The following is a 22,614-nucleotide window of genomic DNA, read 5'->3' on the forward strand; positions in this document are numbered from 1 at the left end:
GAGCATCTCCAATGCACGGATGTCTCATTCGGACATCCACTAGGACTTCTCAAAAACACCTCCTGCCACGTCACTAGGACTTCTCATCCCACTGTCACGTCACTAGGACATCCCCTTCACAATCCGCCCTTCCCATCGCCCTTCCGACCGGACGTCCACCATTGGAGATGCTCTAAGAACGTTCGTGTTTTCAGTGAGGAAAAAAAAGGGAAACACGAAATGCACAATGCCCGTGCAATTTATTCGTATATTCCTAGCAATAGTGTTTATTTTGAAAGGTTCACAATTTAAACCAATAATAGAAATAATTAGGGATAACAGTAAATTTCAGTTTGTAGGAAAAATGATAATTGGAACATTTGGGCGAATTTATAGAATTTCTAGTTCTCTGTTATCGAATTGAGGCATGTCCAAAACTCTTGGGTTTGAAACAACATATTCCTCAAATTCAAACATGTTACATGACAAGAGAGAGGAAACATCTGCAGTTGAAGAAGTCTACTAAAACATGCAGAAGTAGCCAAGCCATTGAGTCGAAAAGTTTTCCTCAAATGCGTATCTCATGGTTGTGCTGCTTCGAGAAGCTTCTCGTAGACCTGTCTAGCTGTCATATCTTCTACCTGGTTCAGAAAAATGCAGAGTTCAAACTTAAAGCAGAGTGCATAAATATCTACTTCTTCTTACTCGGCCTTATACGTAAGCTACTTCTACTTTCACACAAGACCAAATGTTAAAGATACAAAACTCTAAAGAAAAATCGAATGCTGGTCTCCAACGTACCACCAGGAGCTTTGATTTGTTATTCCACCCTCGTTGAAGTGTCATCTGGCTTAATTTTAGACCCAGCACCTGTCTCGAAGCTTACCGGATCAGTTGCAGTAACTTACAAACTTAAGTAAAATGTTATTTTCTGTACCTTCCCCATGAATTCCAAAAGCTCATTGTTAGCTTCTCCTCGGGCAGCAACTGCAGCTACAGAAACTCGAACGTCATCAGCGTTCACTCCTGGATAGTAAAGGAGCAGCATTATAAGCATCAAATACATTCTCTTCTAAAAAAAATTCTATCCAACATATAAATAAAATTTCAAAAGCATCTATGACAGGTACATTAGCCATCAAACAATCAGCCGGGGAGTAGTAAAAATCCTATTTTCACAGATTACAAGACCCATGTTGGGTACTTTCAATTGTCAAGAGCACCACTACAATAACTTAAATGAAGAAAATAGAAGATAGTAAGATACCTATTACCTAGTGATATATATGCATAATCATGTCTTTTAACATCACCAATATACTTCTTTTCAGTGTTAGAATGTATTGGGGTTCATTAATTAACAGTAGATATATACCATACAAGATTTAAATAGTAGATTTAGCGTAACATGATTATATTTCCGAAATGATATCACAAAAGTATTCCTAACACAATCATTAGTCAATGTCAGAAAACTACATTGTAAAGGTAGTAACTTGCAGAAGATTGTTAAGATGTGTATAACTAGGGCATCTAAAAGCAGCAGCACCAAAAGCTATTCACCATGTTAAGAGTTTTAACCTCGTGCCAAATATACCTTTCTTCTCATTTCAGACTACACACTGACCAATAAATATTTAGTCTTAAGCATGTTCATTCCTGTAAAAAAGCTATCAGGTTATTGTTGGTAAGGATTTTTAGGCTAAATGCAACACAGATGTGGTCAAATGCATTATTAGGAAATGGACCATTGCCTTACTTGTGATTGCAGAACGCTGTGCACGGTCTTCCACTTCTATGGCTACTTGCACAAGACCCCCTTCTAATTGGGATATGCAAGGTGGAACAGGAGCATCCTAGAGCATACAGGAACTATCAAATTACAATCTACTAGAACAATGATCTGAATTATCTGATGGAGGAGTGGATCAGCAGGAAGAGAAAAAATGCATGCAACTAGTTAAAAAAAATGAAATTTGACGAAAATTCAAGAATTGTCACAAAACTGCAATTCAGAAAATCTGAGACTGCATGAATCCTTGTTGCATATCTGGCTGACGCATTGATTATAAGAGACTTTACCGAATATGACAGTTTTACGAATTCAATTTGTCTTGCCTGTGGATTAGTTTCAGCAGCAATTGTACTGAGTGCACCATCAACTACGTATATGTACGAAGCAGACTCCAGATCTTCTTCTGCACGATAGCAAACAAAAAGCTCACAGCCCACACAATTCATTCGATACTGCCTCTCCACTTTCCCTTCGCCACTGGATTAAAAAGCACCACCATAAATAATAACATTGTCAATTCGGATCAATTTATACTACTAAGAAAAAGGCACAAAATGATTAACAATCTAGATTATCTTCAATTGCTAACAGATTGATTAAACGATCATTTCTTATACAGGTATACAACACCTTAAATTAGATAAAGCTACAAACCGCAATAAGAAACACAGTTAATGCACATGTAGACAGGATACGAAGAACACTCTTACTTAAAAAGTGTCATTTTCCTTAATTGTAAAGTTCTAAATTGATGTTAAGTTACCTAGTATTTCCCACACAGTGTAGGGAAGAACCACGACACAGTGATCATGCATCAGATAATACTAAAATATGGAGTACTTGTATATACAGAAAAGCCAACAGAAACTTACCGCTTCAAGAGGATCTTTCCTGCTTCGCTAGTATTCAGCCTAGCCAGATGCTTCTTCCTGTCCAAAACATATGCATTATCTGTTTTTCTTTTGGGCATTTTCTGCAATTGAGTATCTAAAAAAGTATACTTCAGTATATAGACACTAACACTTACATTCAACTGAGAAAAAATTAAGTAGAAAGAGCAAATGTTAGATTAAAAGAAACTACTATGAGTTCTCAAAATCCCAAATCTGTAAGAGCAAGTTAGACTAAGTTCGATTCTTCAGTAAATTAGTAAATTACTCCAGCACTTGAATGTAATAAAATACATATGTACAAAGATGAAGATAGCAAAGACTGGAAGGTTAGGCCTAAATTTTCAAAGATTGGAATTTAAGTCAAGATGCTGTCGTGGACGAAGAGGAACCGTGAGCTGAAGAAAACAACTTGGGCCGAGATGTGCTAGATGCCCTACATGAAACAGCAATAGGCCGAGACATACTGGATCAAGAAGTGCGGCAGGACTGATCAAGAGGAAACATAGCAGACAAGGTGCAGCAAGCCGTGAAGCAATAGGGCGAGATGCACCCCCGCTTCAGGCTAATTATAGGATTTAGTTAGTCCTTCTATTCCATTAATTAATTGTAACAGATGGTACTTTAAAGAGTCGAGCAAGATTATAAGCTCCTTTCAAGGTTTTCTACAGTTATTTCCGGGATCATAAAAAGAGAGTTGAACCAAGAGGGTTGTCAGGTAACTATAAGTATATGTTTAACTTATCTTAATTATTATGAATGATTAGGCAAAACCCTAACTACCTCTCTTCTCTCTGGAGTATCTCACGTATCTCTTACCTTTCTCACACTTCATTATTTCACATCATTTTACAACATCTTGTTCCTTTCTAAGGAGTGAGAAGACACTCAAAGTCTTCATCTTGTTAAATTATTCTTTCATGAAACTCCAAAACTTGTAACTTTGTGAAATAGGGGAAGGGCAATATTTTGAACCACTAATCTATCCTCTAACTACTATAATCAGTAGTACAAGGTATAGTATCTTGGTTAGAGTTGGCATGATTCCAATACAATAGTTATCTTATATTAAGTGTTTGTGTGTTCCAAATCTTGTTGATCATATTACTATGTTTCTATCGAAACACATTATACTTCCTCTGTATTTTAAAAATAGAAACTATTTTCATTTTGGGCCGTCTCTTAAAAATAGAACCTTTAGAATCTTTCTATTTTTGGAAATGGACCCCACAATGCACTAACACTACTCTCACTACTTTTTCTCTTCCTCTCTCTTACTTTATTCATTTTTTTCATTATCTTTCTTAATTTACCAATTTTTCTCTCTTACTTTACCAATTGTGCAGTAAAACTTGTGCCGTTTCAAATGTTTCTATTTTTCAAATACGGAGGTAGTATTTTGCATCATATGGAGCAAAAAGTTTGAAATGAATATTACTCCTTATGCAATCCCAAACGAAAATTTTTGAGAAAGGTTTTGTATGCCTGTATGAAAATACATTATTTGCTATTGTAATTTTCTGCAAAACAGGCTGGTGTTTACTTAAAAAAGAACCAAACAGTGAATTTGTGGTAGCAAATTACATTAGTAAGTGTACTTAATAACTAATCAACTTAAAGATTTAAAATATCAGTTCGAGGCAATTGCAAACCTAAGTGAACAAATAGCCAACAAGATGAATAGTTACAATGTGGTAGGTCATTGTGTTTCTACAAAGCATTGATCAACTCAGGAAGATTTATGACGCGCTGCACCGGAAATGATATACAGAAACAACAATCATGAAATTCAATCGAAGCCGGTCAACTAATTAGCCCCTCTCAAAAAGGAATAAATGGATGAAATTGACAAATAGTTAAAAAAAAGAGTGAAACAGAAGAGCAGAGGTAGAATTGGAAAGAGGTAAAGTACCGGTGATGAGAACATGGGAGCCGCAAGGCTTGCAGTAGTAAACGAAGAGATCGGAGTCAGGGCCTTCCGGCAAAGCGTCCTCGCTCGAATACGTATGCGTCGTTCGCTTCGGCATCTCAACCTCTCTTGCGCTCTCCCTCTCATCTCTGAACGCCTAATGTTAAATTTAATACTATAATTAAAAAAATTAAGAATGAAAAATGTAATGTAATTAAATTTTCTGATGTTAAACTCTATGCATCCATAATATACTAAATTCTTTTTGTTTGGTTTTAAAAAAATCATAAACTTAGTCTTTGTACTAGATTTCCTATGCAATCAGTATTTTCCTCAATTCATGGGAAATTCACTATAAGTGATAAGTTTATGATTTTTGCAAGATTTAAAGTTAAATCAAATTAGGTCAAAGTTTATGATTTTAGGTACAATTAAATAGTTAATTTTATTGAGTCTCCTATTTAAAATACTTGCCACACACTAAATACATGAATGAATATAATCACATACATAATTTTAAATCATATGCTAAAACACATAAACTATTTGATTGCACAAATTTTACATAATACAAAAATTAAGTATGAAATAATAAAATAATATCATAAACTTTACCTTAATTGGATATTTTCATGGACTTGCTCATGAACTTAGACTTTATAATAAATTTTCCATTCAAGATACCTGTGAAACAAAATTTTAAATTCACGAGAAATATAATATTTTTTGTGAGACACAAATGTAGTACTACGATTCCATGTATATTTTTTCCCAAAATAAGCTGCCAAGAGCTCCAGAGTTTGGGTGCGCCCGACAAACAGTGTAACTCAAATCAATTGATTATATTTACGAATTTTAATTAAATCTAAAGGTGTCTGTATTGTAGCCGTTATTTTGATATGAAAACGGATCAGCTAGTTAGTGTAACAAAAACAAAAACAAAAACAAAAAACAAAAAACAAAAACAAAATATTATACGCCCAAGCAAAGTCGAAATTTCACCACAAGGCTACTACTATTCCCCACCAACAATTTACGTTTCAAAAGGAACCAAATATAACAGAGTAAATAAGCTGCATTGCTGTGATGCCATGTCCGCCCAGCTATATAATCATGAACCAGGAAATTTCTGCAAAATAAAATGTTTCCACTTAGTCCCTTAGATAGTACTCCTATATACATAAAATATCCAGTAAAAGAGCAATTTGCAAGAAGCATATAGTAATTTTCAACCATAAGACGAATTGTCTATCGTATCGTATGAATGTGTCACAGTGCTTGAAAACACAAGATCCTGTACAAATTTCGAACAAATCTCAAAGAAATAGGATGACAATGTGAATTTATACAACCCCTACATTGTACACATGAATTTATAGATCATTACAGCCTTACAGGATTTGTTAAGCACACGTAATAGCCATCCCTGAACTCATCAACCTCACTCAGCATATGATTTTAGGAAGATATCTTTACTTACATCTAAGTAACTTAACTTATGGGCTTGGCCAAGAACATTCACAGAGAAAGGGATGCACATCTTTGCAATAGAAGATACTTACAAATTTTGTTGAAGGCCACAATGTCAACACTCTGGACATATTCATTGATTGGCTCTGCAGTAAGATAGTCCTCAATGAGGCTGTCAACTGATACCAAGTCATCCACAATGGTTATCATAATTTGCAGTTTCTTGATTCCATATCCAACAGGGACAAGCTTAGCTGTAAAATCACAAAATACATAAATAATCAATTTTGAAAATGTGATCAGATACCCAACCGGAACAAACTTGGCTATAGAATCACAAAATACATTATATTGAATCCAAAATGTAGTGTTAGCAAGCATAATGTGACCGGTTACTTATTTCCCAGAGGTTAGAGAGCTTACATGCTCCCCAAAGGAGACCCTCCATCTGCACACTTCTAACTTTTTCTTCGAGAACTTTCATGTCAGTCTCATCGTCCCATGGTTTAATATCCAAAACAATCGATGACTTCCCAACTGAGGAATAACAAACAAAGATAGGGTTACATTTTATGCAAGATTAACAAATGTATATAAAATATGGATAAAATATTAGCTTTTTGTAACATCAACTTTTGAAAACAATTTGAATGCTTTTAATGATGGCAAATGCAGAAGTATACAATTCCTAGTTAAGTGGAAATGAGGAACTAACCAACTTTCTTCTTTCCAGCAGCCTTTGCAGCAGCAGCACGCTCTTCAGAAGCCTTCTTCTCTTCTTCAGTCTCCTCACCAAATAAGTCCACATCATCATCATCGTCATCAGCAGCAACGGCCTGACTCCACACATTACACCAAATTAAAGATAATCAAATCTACATTGTACACAAATTTCAAGATCAACTATATTAACTCTATGTCATAAATGTCACTCAGTAACTAAAAGTATACAAATCAACATTCAAGAAAACCTTCATCATTACAATTGTAAAAATATTATAAATCTGTAACCATATCCATCAAATCTTGCCTTAGTGTCTGTTGCAGGAGGAGTTGCAATGGCATCACGGACGGGAGCCGATCCCTCAATAGTTACGCCACTTCCCTCACCAGAAACACCACTACAACACAATCATATATATTAACAATCTAACAGTTTAAGCACGTGAGATTCATAATTGAAGGAAAGGACATACGAAATCCTCAACAGCGCATCAATGTGGTTGAACCACCGTGACACATTGACATAGTCCGACGATGGAGGCTTGGCTATAGCAGCATAGACAGTCAAATCATCTTTTGAAGCTTGGTACCTGAAACAAATCATACACACTTCAAAACGACAGCATCAACATGCATTTTCAAACTGAAACTCAACTTTCAACGCAGATGTATCTAAAAGACTATTGCTTTTATCGACAACCACCAATTACAATGCGACGTCAGTATACCCTAACCTAAACCAACAGCATAGTGATCAAGTTTCAGATCGAATATTAGAATCAGATCACTGTGTTATAATGCCCAAAATTTTAACAAATAGCAGCGTCGCATTTGCAACCAATAGAATCCTAAAATTCGCAGAGTTGAAAGGCTTAAGCTACACTAACCCAGTAATGTAACTGCGGGTAAGAAGGTACTCATCGAGCTTCTTAAGGCCGGCGGCGGAACTGAGGTCGGAGAAACTGACGGCCATTTCTTAATGACGATTTGGATGATCTGCATCGAACAAAGAGCACTGAGTGAAACTAGAAAAACCATATCCGGCTGCCATATTCGGGATATTCAGAGAGAGAAACTTACAAGATGGGCAGCGTGTGCGGATTTGGCAATGGGGAAGAAGTTTGAAGCTTGGGTTTCTAGGGTTTTCAAATGATTGTGGCTGGGTTTATTGCTATTTGACCCTTTTACTATACCAGTTTTAGATATCTGCCCCATTTGCCTGAGCAGCCAAATTGTAAATTGTTTAAGTTTGGTTTTATTATTACTAGTGTTAGCCCATCCTTAAAAATAACATCATTACATAAGATTAAAAAATACAAAAAATATAGTACTATAATATTTTAAATAATTATTGATATAAAATTAAATAAATTTTAAATTAAATAACATAAAAATATTTGTTAATTACGACACTTATAGTTACAATATACACACTTCAATACTAAAATATTATCAATATTAAATTGATATGAAATATTAAATATGCAACTAAAAAATATAATAACGACAATAACATCATCATAAAAAGATAAAATGATGTACAAAACAAATAAAACATAAACATTAGAACAATAAAACAATAGTTTGTAAGACATAAAAAAAATTATATGTGAACAATCTTAATTGTAAATTAATAAGAATAGCAAAATAAAGAAAATAAAATAAGTGATACAACACAAACTCCGATATCCCGATCACTCAGCCTTATTTTCCTCCTTCATCTCCAAATTAATGATTTATGTATATGCGCAAAAATAAATGTGATAGTTTATTATATTCGTCTTCTTTGCTTCCTTTTGTCATTTCGTTGCTTTAGATGTTTTCTTTGCATGAAAACTATGGAGTGATGAAGTTGGTGACAAATATGTAATGTTGAAGCTTCAAATTATTATAAATAGTCAGAGCTTATGTGATTTCTATATTTGTAAAAATAGATCTATTATAGTCTGGACAGAAAAATTAAAACAAAACTAATAAAAATAAAACAAACTAACATCAAGAAAAAATTGAAATAGGAACTAACGTCGTTGAAACAAATTAATCTCAAATAAATGTACTACTATAGGTAAAGAGTAATAACCATATCGAGAAAAATTCTGCCTTTTGGAAAGAATCCGTGATGCAATGGGACATGACAATGAGGAATGAATTATAAGCTAGCAAATGAAACATATTTATAGACAAAAAGTTGAAAGTATAATGTAAATTCCTTGGAACCGTGCTTTGAATCCTTGTTGCATGCATGGAAAAATAAACAATGAATGATTTTAGTTTTAGATAAATAACTAAAAATTATACTTGTTGCATGCATGTAAAAATAAACAATGAATGATTTTAATTTTAGATAAATAACTAAAAATTAGTAATAAGCTAAGCATCGACACACATACCATCCGATCGTGGAACACACATTCCAAGAAGATTACATTGGTTTGTCCACGTTTAATAAACATAAACATGCATGCACAACACTCGAATCACTGACGAAGTATTGTTAGGCTGTAGATCGTTAAGGAATGTGAATTTCATGATGTGAACAAATTTTTACTTTTGCCGCAAATTTGTGATGGAGTGAGGGGAGACGACAAAGAAGTGAAATAAAATATTGCAAATGATACATATGGTAAATAAAAAAAATAAAAAATAAAAAACAAATTAATTAATTAATTAAACGTCCGACGTGTCAAATAAGTAAAGTATGTATTATTTTACTTTATGTTTTGTTGCTTTAATTTTGTTCTTGGTTTTATACTAATAATTTTTATACTAATAATCAAAGTGTTGATGTGAGAAAGAAAAATTTGTCGAAGAGTTTTAATGTGGAAGAGCATACAAGAAATTATGAAATAATTGTCCACAGTGGCGGATCCAGGAATTTTAGTTCGGGGGTACGAAGTTGTACAACAAATGATTATGATATGAATAAAATAGCATTAAATATTAAAATAATTTAAAATAGAAAGAATTTTTTTTATTTGAGGTACAAGTTGTACTAAACGTAATAATATATAAAATGATAAAAATAATATTATAATATAAAAAATTCAAAGCATTTAATAAAAGTAAGATTATTTTTATTTAAAGTATGAATTTTACTACAAATAATATCACATAAAATGATGAAAAAAGTAGTAATAGAGTATATTATAAAATCAAAGCAATTAAAAATAATAGAGCATAATATGGGAAATCAAAATCATTAAGGCAATAGTAAACAGCCTAATATCTATAAAAGAAAATAGGACTTCAAATAATTACAAAACAAAAAAAATAATTACAATACAAAAAAAAAAGAAAATATGACTACAGAAATAAAAAAAATAAGAGTGCAAATTATTAGTACTAGGCTAACTAATAATAACATAACTGGAAAGGAGTGGTAAAAATATAATAATGCAATGCATACCACAAAAACATTGAAAAGGAGAATAAAATTTCAAGGAATGTGCGCCTCAATAGAATCGAACCCGGGATAGGAGATAGAAAAAGTAAGGCAGTTGCCACCCGACCACCAAAGATTTATCGAACTAATTACTAAAACTAGTATTAATATTAGTATGAAATTTGGGAGTACAGTGGTACCCCTGTTCCTACTTGGATCCGCCAGTGATTGTCCATATACAATTATAGTCCAAGTGGATATTAAACGTCCATTTAAATATAATAGTCTCTTCTCTACAACTGAAAAATATAATACATGTTTCTATATCTATAGAAAGAAGAATCATGGCTTTTGGGACAGCCAATGCTACACTCTTTGCATGTCATCCCTTTTTCTTCAAATCATGATCCTACACCAAGTAAAAGAAATATTGACACGGTAAGAAAATAACTCTTACCTTTCTTTCACCCAAGTCAATCATGAATAGCCTTCAAAGACAAAGATGGTACTATTCACTTGAAAGTGACATCAATACATATGAGGATAGGGGTACGTTAGAATGATAACCATATTTACGGTGATAACATAATATTACCTATCATTTTATGGGTTAAAAATATCATTTTTACTAAAAATGATATTTATACACTATAAAATGATATTTTTTTAGCATGCATAAATGATACTTTTAATCCATAAAATGATAATTTTCGTCCATAAAATGAGGGTTATTAGGTTATCACCATAAATATGGGTTATCATATGATTACAACTCCAAGAGTATATATATATATATATATATATATATATATATATATATATATATATATATATATATATATATATCTAGGATAGTGATCAAGATATAACTAATCTTAAGTGTATAACTAGAGAACAAATCTCAGCCACACATCTTAATGGAACAAATATTAGTTATTTTAATTATAAAAAATATGCCAAGAGTATTTTTGGAAATTATATTATCAAATTTAAATCTGCGATCAATTATGTGGTTTCCTTTCTTTCTCTGTCTAGTTGAGCTATTGGTTTCCTTACAGTGTAGAATTTGAATTATTTTTGGTTCGGTTTGTGAAATTAAGCATTGAGATGTTGAATTGATTGTGTTTTGAGCTGAGAATTTACTGATTCAGCTCAATATGTGGTTTATGCAGTTGACGAGAGTTTTACTTTGAATTGATTTTGATGGCGTTGTGTGCGGGAGTATGCTCGAGGTCGTATTTCGATTTTGCTGATGTGCCATTTTTGAGAAGTGGTAATTTGTCGAAAAGACGTGTTTTTGCCTGTGGTTTTGAGAGATAATAAGAGCCTCCAGAAGCAGAGGTTGAAAATTGGATGCTTTGCTTCGAGAGGAAATATGATGCCTGAATTAGAATCTGAACAGAATGATAGTGTGAGTAGCTCCAAGGACGATAATGGCGATTTTAGCCATGTGATAAAGTTCAAGATGTCAGATTCAAGATTCACGATCGAGTTAGTATTGGCCTTGGAAATATATTACTATTAGCATAATTTTACTTCATTGTTGTTAACAAAACACATCACTATTAGCATAATTTTACTTCACTATTGTTAACAAAACACATCAGTCTTACTCATATTTTACTTCACTCTTATTCACAAAACACATCACTCTTACTCAGATTTTACTTCACTCTTGTTCACAAAACACATCACTCTTACTCAGATTTTACTTTACCCTTGTTCACAAAACACATCACTCTTACTCAGATTTTACTTCACTCTTATTTACAAAACACTTCACTCTTAGCGTGATTTTACTTCACTCTTGTTTACAAAACACTTCACTCTTAGCATGATCTTACTTCACTCTTGTTTAAAAAACACATCACTCTTAGCATGATTTTACTTCACTCTTGTTTACAAAACACTTCACTCTTAGCATGATTTTACTTCACTCTTGTATACAAAACACTTCACTCTTATCATGATTTTACTTCACTCTTGTTTACAAAACACTTCACTCTTAGCGTGATTTTACTTCACTCTTGTTTACAAAACACGAGTCACTAAATTAATTTCATCAAGAAACTAAAATTAAAAATACCTTCTCTATAATTAATTCCATTTCCCCCACCAGATTTACATCTTTTTGCTTTAAATCTTCAAACTAACAAAAATAAAAAAAATCAAAACCAGGGTAGATGAAAAGTGAGCTTCAATTCCCTCTATATTTAAATCCTTTTACACTGCATTCTACAGCAGCTTAAAATAGCTATGGCAAAGAATTTGAAGCTCAGAATTTGCAGAGCCATCGCCACCACTCTGCAGTCCTGCCGCTCCAAACATCCTTCTTATCTCCCAACAGATCCTATCCCTTCACTCTCACACCCCTCTGAATTCCCCCAACCTCACGCCGCCAACCACCCGCCGCAATTCAATTGCCAAAATGAAAAAAATGGCACGCCGTCGCTGAAATCCCCGTGGTAGGGCTTCTTCTCCGCCGCCTACTTCCGCTTGCTCGGATTCTCGGAGCTCAACGAAGAACGCAGGTTCGTTCTCAAAGAATTGAATTTGTGAATTTGCCAATGATGTAATTTTGGCTGCAATGACAATTATACCCTGCCTTGTTATTGTGGAGTAAATTTGTGATTGGTGGAATTAATTTCTCCTTAAACTCTAAAATTACATGTATTAATACTAGCCCTTGATTTTCTTGATCATGTGGCTGTGATTTGTTCTCTAGTTATAGGTTTAAGGGGCTTTAGCCATAGATCACTACCCTATATATATATATATATATATATATATATATATATATATAGGGATGTATTTATATCCTTTTCTCATATATTCTTCTTTTTCCTTCTTAATCTCAACCTTTAATTTTATAAATCGGATGGCTGAAATTAATCACTGATTCCATTAAATTATAATACCTTAATAAACGATTAAGGGTAGATTTGGTACATGATTATTTGATAGTTATGGAAATCCCATGATTCTCTCATGGGAATATACTGTAACACCCCTTACTCGGTTAGTTTTAACCAAATAAGTGACGTTACCTTTCGGTACGATCGATAAACAAAACCTGCCTATTTTTTTTTAACCATTTTGCAACACTCAACATACAATACTATCATAAAAGAAACTAAACCTGATAACACAACTATTTACTACTATACTTAGAAACATGATTGAAGAGGTTATGGAGGAAGCTAACCTCTAAATTCAACAATTTTCCAAAGATTAGTGGAAGTGGGTTTGCAACCTAAGCTCCAAAATTGAGGGAAAGAAGGGGAATTGAGAGCTTGGATTGATGGAGTGTTTTACATGTTACGCGGTGGAGCGATCGGAGGAGTCGCGGTGGCTGATCGGAGGGAGTGGATGGCTGTCAAAAATCTTCACAGAGAGGGAGAGAGAGCACGAAAGGGAGAGGAGAAAGATAAGGAAAAATTTTGAAATTTCTATTTTCCTATTTCATTTTTCTTTTTTTTTCTTATTCTTCTTCCTATTTTCCCCCATAAGACACGTTTCCTTTTCCTTAACTTACTCATCAACTTCCTATTCCTTTTCTTTCTTCTTTTTCTTTATCTCATTAATTCTATTTCCTAATTTATTTCTTTTATTCCTAATAAAACATATACACATAAAACCTCTAACTAAAAATCTAATTACTAACTCTAAACTTCTAAAAGATTTGGATATTACATATACGGCAGTTTTTTTCCAAAAAACACGTCGATGAAGGAAGGTAATGCTGCGGTGTATATGATTTCGAATCTCTATTTTTTTCCAAGGTTTCAATTATCACAATTCTCAAATCTTTGCTCAATTAATCCTCGGGAGTGTAAGGTTGTCTAATTGGCTTTGGATCTACAGCTTTCGTTTCTAATCAATGGAAGAAGGTAAATCTCGAAGCTTCACGATTCTGTTTTTATTGCGGATGTTTCTGTCTCAATTTGTAGCAGTTTGATTATCTGATTTTTAACCAGCAATAATTAAGTGTATTGTGTTGCCATGGTATAACATGAGCGCTTGCTCTGAAACCTTCCTCCATGGATTCGCTCTCGGCATGTCGAAGGTATTAGGTTGAAACGAGACATATAATGCACATCTAGATGAAGCATAATGAACTTATGATCATATGTAATGCATAATTCTTTGAACTGCTATGTTTTCGGGGTAAAACGGTTTTTTCTGGTTTGCGATGTGTGGCGCACGTTGCTTTTTTCCCCGTAAGGGTTTAATAATCCTAGGGGCTAGGGTATAGTATGTAAACATTAATAACAACATTTAACAAAGCTTTGTGTCTGACCCAGTAATAAATTACGTAGGTCTATAACGTACATAGTTTAATGAATAAAGTTTTTAACAATAATGCATCAACTGATTAACCGTAATGCACTATATTGTTTGTATAATGCATAATATATTATTTGGAATGTGTATGTTGTACGAATTAAAATAGGTATGATTTTATGCCTCGTTTTACTAGGGCTTAAATATCAGTTGTTAGCTTTGGATTTTGGCACACGTTTCTTGTTTTTCCCGAAGGTTTTCATAAGCCAAGGGGGTAGGGTATAGTATGTACAAATAAAAAACGACGTTTTTAATAGTGTGTGTTATACGTATGCATACATCAAGGGTTCGTCCAACTGAAACATTTGACAGATTGAATGTGTGCAAATCGTGCATTGCTTGGCAGCTTATTTTATTCCAAAGTTGTTATTTTTTGCTGACCCCTTTTTGTTGCCAATTGTGTGCAGTGGTTGTTGTACCTGAATGTTCCGCCGCGATGAAGCCTGTTGTAGGTCAGAAATTCCAATCATTGGATTTTGCTTTTGCTTTCTACGACATATATGCCCGTGCAGTTGGCTTCGATACGCGCAAACAAGCTATGAGGAAGGTTGATGATGTCACGACCTGGTATCAAGTTGTATGCAACAGGGAATGAAGGAAAAAGGGTGGTGAGGATGACCAGCTGAATGCTCGTTCTGGTTTCACTATCAAGCGTAGGAAGTTATCTAAGCGGTGTGGTTGCACAGCTAGTATATCCTTCAGGTTTTTCTCGGAAGATGGCTCGTCGGGATACATAATTCACGAGTTCAATGAGATTCATAACCATCACATGGTTGAGACGGAACATCAGCAATTCATGTCTAGTAATCGTAAGTTGGATGATGTTCATCATAAATTTATCCTCGACTGTTCAAGGGCGAATATAGGACCCACGCTTACATTTAAGGTATTGAAGGAGATTCTTGGTGGGTTCGAACTGGCTGGTTGCACGGTTGGGGATATCAGGAATGCCTCACGGGACATCAAAGAATATGCACAAGGATATGATGTACAAATGGTGTTGGATGACATGGCGAGGAAGAAGGAGATTTCCGAGGCTTACACCTATCACTACGAAGTTAACGAATCTGACCAGTTGGTTGCTTTGTTTTGGTGCGACGGTGTAATGAAGAGAAATTACCACATGTTTGGTGATACTGTGTCCTTCGACTCCACGTACAACCCAAATCGATTGAAACTGACTACTGTGTTATTTATGTATGCATAATGCAGCATGTGAATACTTGTAATGCAAGATATTACTTATGTGATGGAGTTAGAAATTCACATACCACTAAGAAATGTATTGGTCCATTGAACAAAGCACTTTGTCCTTTTGCGTAGCTTGGAAACGTTGCCTCTAGGACGGATAGCACATACCCACACCAATTCAAGTTTTTAATATCTTGGACATCCTCGATGAAGTGTAGAATTTTTGGCTTGCAATGCCCATCACTAGGTGTCTCGATTAACGCATTCTCCAGGAGGAACATGAAGAGCTTCTTGAAATCTTCACCCCCTCAGTGTCAGCCATCATTAACTCTGAGATGTCGTTCGGGGACATCTTAAACCGTCCCTTTTGACACCTTTCAGCTACCAAGTCGTTATAGACAAAATTTGTCTGAGGGACGTCCGGTCTCGATATCTGTGTAGGGCCCCTTGGAAATCCCAATGTCAAGTGGACGTCCTCTTCGTCCAAAGTGAGTGCTTCACCACCAGGAAGCTGTATTTAGCAGCGGGCGAGGTTGAGGGCATTCAACACCCAAAACGCAAGAAAGCTGGGTATTTCTTTAATGTCGAAACAGAGTACTGCACCGAAACCTATTTCTGTCACAGCCCTTCTCTGCCTCGGATTTAATTGCTTCAAGCAATTCAAAAACTCCGATGGTGTTCGTCTGCAGTAAAGTCGGTCAGTCTTTCTTCCCTTAACTTGCTTCTGTTGAACATCAGCTACTGAGGTACTAGGGGCAGCCGCTGCCAACCGATCCCTCAATTTCTGTGCCAAAGCTACCGGAATCAAATCATCGACTGCATCATCGAGTTCCGATCTTACTCGTTTTTCTGAAATTGCACAAACAAAGAATCAAATTCAAACCTTTTCCATACAGTAGAGTACGATATGTGTAATGATGTGTTCGTCATAATGTGTTCATATTAATGCAACCGGCGTACTTAATCAGATCACATGAATGATTGCGTAACACATTCGCATAATGCATTAAACATCCCTGATAATGCACTAATAATCACTGATAATGCACTCAATATTACTGGTAATGCCAGTAGATACCACTGACAATGCAATCAATAATAATGATAATGCATTAGATAATACTGATGATGCACTAAATATTACTTAAAATGCATAAAATACTACTGATAATTGACAAAATATTACTGATAATTCATTACATACTCCTGATAATGCGTTATTATTTCATCGGACTACACATTTTTTCACAGAACCTCTGTACTGCATATTTTATGAAACACAATTCATACATTATGTTCGGAAATTCAAATGACCTTATCACGCATTTCATCCAAAATGCAAATGTACTTGTGTTACCAACAAATTGTAATACAAAACACACAATTTCAGTTCGACAATTAATCTGTAATGCACGTTTTGATAAACATAATGCATAACATATGTTACATAATGCTTAGTTCATATGAATTAAACTCCATATAAAAAAAGTATTTTTCAATTTGTAACTAATATACCACAAATAATGCACATAATAACTCCAAAAACCCATGCTTATAGTTCCACAAATCATTGAATATATCTGAAATTATGAACCGTGTGAAGTATTTAGTCATCACACCACACAACATGTATACTGGGGATTTAACAGAATTGCTAAAACCATCACTCACAATATGAAAAAACAAATATTGATTTGAAGCGGGACGATGTAAAATTATACCTGCAGCCTCTGTTACTTGCGATAGCGGACGACCCCTCTTCGGCATTTTCGATCTGGCAAAACCAACAAACACGTATCATGGTACTGGAATTCATCATTATATAACCGAACCCAAAAACGGGTCTGCGAAATCACGAAACCACCGCTTTGGTCTGCAAAATCAAAAAAAAAGACGCCTAAATCACTCTTGAAACATACCTATTGGAAATTAGTCGGGGTTTCCGAGTCGATTTCAGCGTTGAAAGCTAATACCATCGGAAAATTTGGTCGAGAAAATCAAAAATCTCCAAAAGCGGCGCTGGGGATGTTGAAATATAGGGTTTTCGTAGTGGAGAGAGTGGGAGTAGATGTAAGGGTTGTGGGATTAATGACTGATGGAAGAAGGAGAATTGTTGCGTTCGAAATCCCGTAAAATTAGCAGTTTCCAAGATTTGGCGCTTCAGCTTCTGTCAAATGGCCAAATTACCCCTGTACTGCATTACGCCAACTTCTATAATGCAACGCGGATGAAAATTTAGTCACACAATCCAATCAGTCGATTCCCTAGATCTAATGGTTATTATTAAGAAGGAAAAAGGATGTAAGAGTGGAAAAGGAGAATAAGGCCCCTATATATATATATATATATATATAGGGATGCATTCATTTCCTTTTTGTATCTTTTGTTCTTTGTTCTTTTTAATCCCAGCCCCACGATTTTGTCATCCGGCAGTTAGATTGGTGCCACGTGTCATTTAATAATGCAGATTTTCAGTTGAATAATGCACACCGACTAATAATGCACCATTATAGTGTAATAATGCAGATCATCTGGACCGTTGATGAATGAGATCTAACGACCCATATTAAGAAGAATAAAGGATCTAAGGGATGAATAGGAGAATAACGCTCCCCTATATATATATATATATATATATATATATATATATAGGGTTGTGTTCAAATCCTTTTCCCATAATTTCTCCTATTTCCTTCTAGATCTATGCCGTAGATTTAATCAAATCCTACGGTCTAAATGATTTGCTGAAATTATTAAATTTAATCATTTTAAAAAACATAAAGGGCATAATAGAGATTCAATTAATTGGGTTGTTATGGAAATTCCATGATTTCCTCCCTTCAGCATCTCTGCGGTTTTTCCAACAAAATTGTAGAGATTTCATTCTCTCCCTTCTCCATCACTGCACGATTTCTGTCGCCCTTCGAGAAGATCAATTTCACATCGTGTCTACAATCGAACTCGTACAGATTTTGTTTCCAACAAACTGTTTTTTTACGGCTTTGAATCAACCGTCGACGTCTTTCGATTAATTATGGAAGAAGGTAATCCAGTGGTTTCCGGTGATGTTTATTGTTCGGAGGTTGTAAATTATTTTCACATCAGTCGCAGATCCCAAACGTTTTATAGCAAGAAATTCGTTTTTCGTGTTGGCGTGTCTCCCTACGTTTTTATGGAAACATGATTGGCAGTTTATGGTAATGTGGGGGTTAGGGTTCATTCATTCCCCTAGGGTTGTACAATCCTGGGGGATAGGGGTTTAGTATAGTAGGAGGCATTCCTTTAGTATATATTTTTCGGCATTGCTTGGTTAATAGTTTAAACCGCTACAAATAATGCGCAACGTATACATACATAATGGATGTTATTGACTATATAATGCATGTTTGGTTGTATATGTACATGTTTACAAGTTTACATGTAACGGTTTACATGTTTGTGTTTTGTTTTAATCATTCCCCAAGGTTTCAGACATCCTTGGGGATAGGTTGTAGCATGGTTTAAACATGTTTGGCAGTGTTCGAACTTGTGGTTGTTCTAGGGTTCATTCATTCCCGTAGGGTTGCCCAATTCTGGGGGCTAGGGGTGTAGTATAGTGTGAGAAACACAACCTTTACGTAGGACCTCGAGTTAGAGCCATCCCTATAGCGTGTGGTTTCATATTGGCTTGTTAGTTGGATTAAAGTGTACATGTAATGTAATATCCTAATCTTTTAGAAGTTTAGAGTTAGTAATTAGATTTTTTTAGTTAGAGGTTTTATGTGTATATGTTTTAATTAGGAAATAGAATTAATGAGAGAATTAGAAAAAGAATAAGAGAAAGAAAAAAGATTTGAAAGATTGATGAGTAAGTGAAGGAAAAGAAACTTGCCCTATAGAGAAAAATTAGGAAGGAAAAATAAGCTAAGGAAAAAGAAAAAGAAAAAGAAATAAGTGAGGTGGAAGGGGAGTAATACGTGTAATGTGTGTGAGAAAAAGAATAAGGATAGATGTTTGAGTCTTCCCTCTCACCCTCATTTCTCTCTTTCTCTCCACGTCTCTTCTCTCTCTCTGTAATCTATCCAACCACCCTGCTCTCTCCCTCCGTTCAGCTACACACCTCAGCCCCGAAATCGCCGACAAAGTCGTCGGGATGCCGAAAGCGCACATAGCTTACCCAAGTTCCAATTCCCATTAGTTTATCTCCATATCAGAAATTGAAATTCAAACCCACATCAAACCAATATCCAAAATAGGTGAAGTGGGAGGTTAGATTATCCCATGAACTCTTTAATCTTGTTTTTATGTGTAGTATCGATGTTAATTGGTGTTTTTTTTATGTGATTCTTCTTGTTTGGTCAAAAATTAGGGTTCTTGATTTGGGGATTTCTTTTGTTGGAGATGAATCATAATTGGGCTAAACCCATGTAATTTTTGTTGTTGAACATGAAGTGTTTGAGAAAATTACCCAATGACACACAAATAGAAATAGCTTGTAAGTAGCCTGTTCTGGTGCTGCTGTACTGATCAGTTTCGGCCACTTTAACATGCTAGAATTTATGTTCTAAAAAGTTTTAATGCATACCATCAGGTGTTGGGAAGTTGTCTGCAAAATTTCAGAGCATTTCATCAACGTTTGCTATTTTTAAAAATTCATGTTAAACAGTCGCCAGAATCTGTCACAAACTGGCAGGCTGTAGTAAAACGTCCATAACTCCCTAATCCCTTGGAATTTTGAGGAAAACCTTTTTTGTAATTAAAATAGACATCTAGAGGTTTATTTTGGTGTAGGGCTCGACCCCTAGTTGTCTCCGAGCTAAGTCAGTTTATTATATGAAGATGATGTAATGCAGTCAATGATTTTAAAGCTTTAAAAGTTGATAATAGAGGTTTTTATGCTAAAAGGGAGATAGATAGATGTGATATTTTGGCTTCTATATTTGTGCTTTAAGTGTTTATTTATGAAGTGTATATGTGGCTATTTAAACTTAGGTGAACACGGTGCAAGCACAAGCAATAAGGGAAAGGTGCACCTCCATGGTTGACTAAGCCAGTAATAGCGTTTTTTTTACGTGTATAGGTAGTGTACGCGTGTTCTAGAATTTAATTCCTTTAACTTCGATAAATATTACTATTTGTTTGTGTGATTCGTATACTTATGCCATAGAGCTTAAAAATGATTGTGTGGATTTTGTATACTTCAAAGTGATGCAAATAGCTATATGTGTTGAATAATGTGAAAGTTGATGTGAAATAGTTGCGTTACGCCCCATTGCTTGAGTGAATCACATGGTATAGTTGGCATGCCATAGGACAGCAGTACTGCACACATGTTGATCACTCGTCTTCTGGATAACCGAAGCGATGATCTATATGATATATCGATTGTTGAAATGTACCCTATAGGGGTAATATATGACAGTTGCCTTGCATAGGCCATATGGAAGATTACAGTGTCCGATACGGACTTACATGATAGACGCCCTCATAGGGCTACAGATAGTGTCCGTGTACCCGTGTCCATCACTAAGCATAACTTGGGGGCTGAATGTGACTTTCTATTTTTGAAATAATATGGTTGTGTTTATGTTTTCCTCAGGTAAAAGTATGTTGTATTGTGTTATATAGTTCGGATTGATACGTGATAGATGGCTATTATTGAAAGTATTACATGATTAAATTGAATATGTGTTGTACGACATTCCAGGTAATAAAGTGTTTACTTGTGTTAGTGTTATGGATTGAAGTTTTAGAGGTTTTATTCTGGAATGCGATTACACTACGAGCTTTTAGAAGCTCACCCCCTTTTCTTCTCCCTCTTGCAGAGTATAGAAGCGAGTGAACTCGCTAGTTGGCAGCAGCACGTGTCAAGTCACCACCTCCTTTTTTTGCTGGTTCAGTCGGAGTTTACACGTGGCATGCTTAGGTTATCTTTTGTTGTAAATAGTTGGGTTACAAACGTAAGGTTATAACATTCTTTTTGCTAGTGGAGTTGTATATATCTATCTAAACAGGTTAATGTTATTTTGTTATGTATAGTTGTAATCAGTTGTGTTATCAGGTTTAGTTACTTATATGATAGTGTTGTTATGATGAGTGTTTGCAAAATGATTAAAAAAAATAGGCAGGTTTTATTTATCGATCGTACCGAAAGGTAACATCACTTATTTGGTTAAAACTAACCGAGTAAGGGGTGTTACATGTAATGTATAAGTATAATTGTATAATGCACTATATGTGATCGGTAATGTACAGTATATGTCATATAATGCTTATTAAGCTTAACATGTGTATTGTTTTGAGGTTATAAACAATTAGCGTTGTGCCTGAATGTTCTGCGGAATTAAAGCCCGTTGTTGGTCAGAAGTTCCAATCATTAGATTTTGCATTCGCGGCGGTAGAAGAGGTTGCGTTGTTGAGTTGAATGGTTCAACTCGGGGACTTTGAAGTGCTGGTGAACGTGAACTTGGTCGTCGATCCACATAATGTACACATAATGTACATATTGTATAGTATAATGCGTAGTTTAGTTTCGGTAATGCATTATTTGTGATATGTAATGAACATTTATACTGACGCGTTTAATTTAAGTTGTGTTGTGTTTCGATGTTTGGCGCGCGTTTTTTGTTTTCCCTAAGGGTTTAACAAGCCTAGGGGCTAGGGTGTAGTATGTTCTAAGGCTAAAAAACGTTGTCCAAATACACGAGCTGCATTAATTCGTCTGGGTTGCACATAATGTATATTTTGTATAGTATAATGCGTAGTTTAAATTCTATAATGCATTATTTGTGATATGTAATGAACATTTATCCTGACCCGTTTCATTTAAGTTGTGCCGTGTGTCGTTGTTTGACGAACGTTTCTTGTTTTCCCTAAGGGTTTGACAAGCCTAGGGGCTAGAGTGTAGTATGTTCTAAGTCTAAAAAACGTTGTCCAAATACACGAGCTGGAG

The 22,614-nt window shown here is 34.9% G+C and overlaps 3 protein-coding genes and 1 long non-coding RNA gene across 5 annotated transcripts; 1 reads left to right on the plus strand and 3 right to left on the minus strand.

The window, feature by feature from the left end:
* Positions 1 to 347: 347 nt before the first annotated feature.
* Positions 348 to 5,343, minus strand: LOC121805560 (UPF0235 protein At5g63440-like). Of its 2 annotated transcripts, none has more exons than XM_042205462.1 (8): positions 5,189 to 5,343; positions 4,577 to 4,730; positions 2,647 to 2,761; positions 2,098 to 2,251; positions 1,739 to 1,835; positions 917 to 1,005; positions 781 to 849; positions 348 to 620 (listed from the first exon to the last, which is right to left on the minus strand). In XM_042205462.1, exons 2-8 carry the CDS (start codon positions 4,689 to 4,691, stop codon positions 561 to 563), a joined length of 699 nt encoding a protein of 232 aa, XP_042061396.1. In that variant the 5' UTR covers positions 4,692 to 4,730; positions 5,189 to 5,343; the 3' UTR covers positions 348 to 560. The 2 variants fall into 2 exon arrangements, with proteins under 2 accessions (XP_042061396.1, XP_042061395.1); XM_042205461.1 differs by having other exon boundaries at positions 2,647 to 2,747; positions 5,189 to 5,326.
* A 184-nt stretch (positions 5,344 to 5,527) lies between these two features.
* On the minus strand, positions 5,528 to 7,975 carry LOC121805561 (elongation factor 1-delta-like). Its single transcript, XM_042205463.1, has 8 exons — positions 7,847 to 7,975; positions 7,654 to 7,762; positions 7,240 to 7,356; positions 7,074 to 7,164; positions 6,759 to 6,879; positions 6,467 to 6,580; positions 6,136 to 6,297; positions 5,528 to 5,702 (listed from the first exon to the last, which is right to left on the minus strand). Coding segments are annotated over exons 2-8 (693 nt in total). The 5' UTR covers positions 7,740 to 7,762; positions 7,847 to 7,975; the 3' UTR covers positions 5,528 to 5,700.
* An 8,010-nt stretch (positions 7,976 to 15,985) lies between these two features.
* On the minus strand, positions 15,986 to 17,618 carry LOC121803300. Its single transcript, XM_042202979.1, has 3 exons — positions 17,603 to 17,618; positions 17,405 to 17,457; positions 15,986 to 16,532 (listed from the first exon to the last, which is right to left on the minus strand). Exons 2-3 carry the CDS (start codon positions 17,448 to 17,450, stop codon positions 16,201 to 16,203), a joined length of 378 nt encoding a protein of 125 aa, XP_042058913.1. The 5' UTR covers positions 17,451 to 17,457; positions 17,603 to 17,618; the 3' UTR covers positions 15,986 to 16,200.
* A 2,044-nt stretch (positions 17,619 to 19,662) lies between these two features.
* LOC121802658 lies at positions 19,663 to 21,914 on the plus strand. Its single transcript, XR_006050830.1, has 2 exons — positions 19,663 to 19,930; positions 21,488 to 21,914. It is a non-coding gene; the product is annotated as an uncharacterized LOC121802658 (long non-coding RNA).
* Positions 21,915 to 22,614: the final 700 nt, after the last annotated feature.

The sequence above is a fragment of the Salvia splendens genome, chromosome 5 (genome assembly GCF_004379255.2).
Source record: "Salvia splendens isolate huo1 chromosome 5, SspV2, whole genome shotgun sequence".
NCBI lineage: Eukaryota > Viridiplantae > Streptophyta > Magnoliopsida > Lamiales > Lamiaceae > Salvia > Salvia splendens.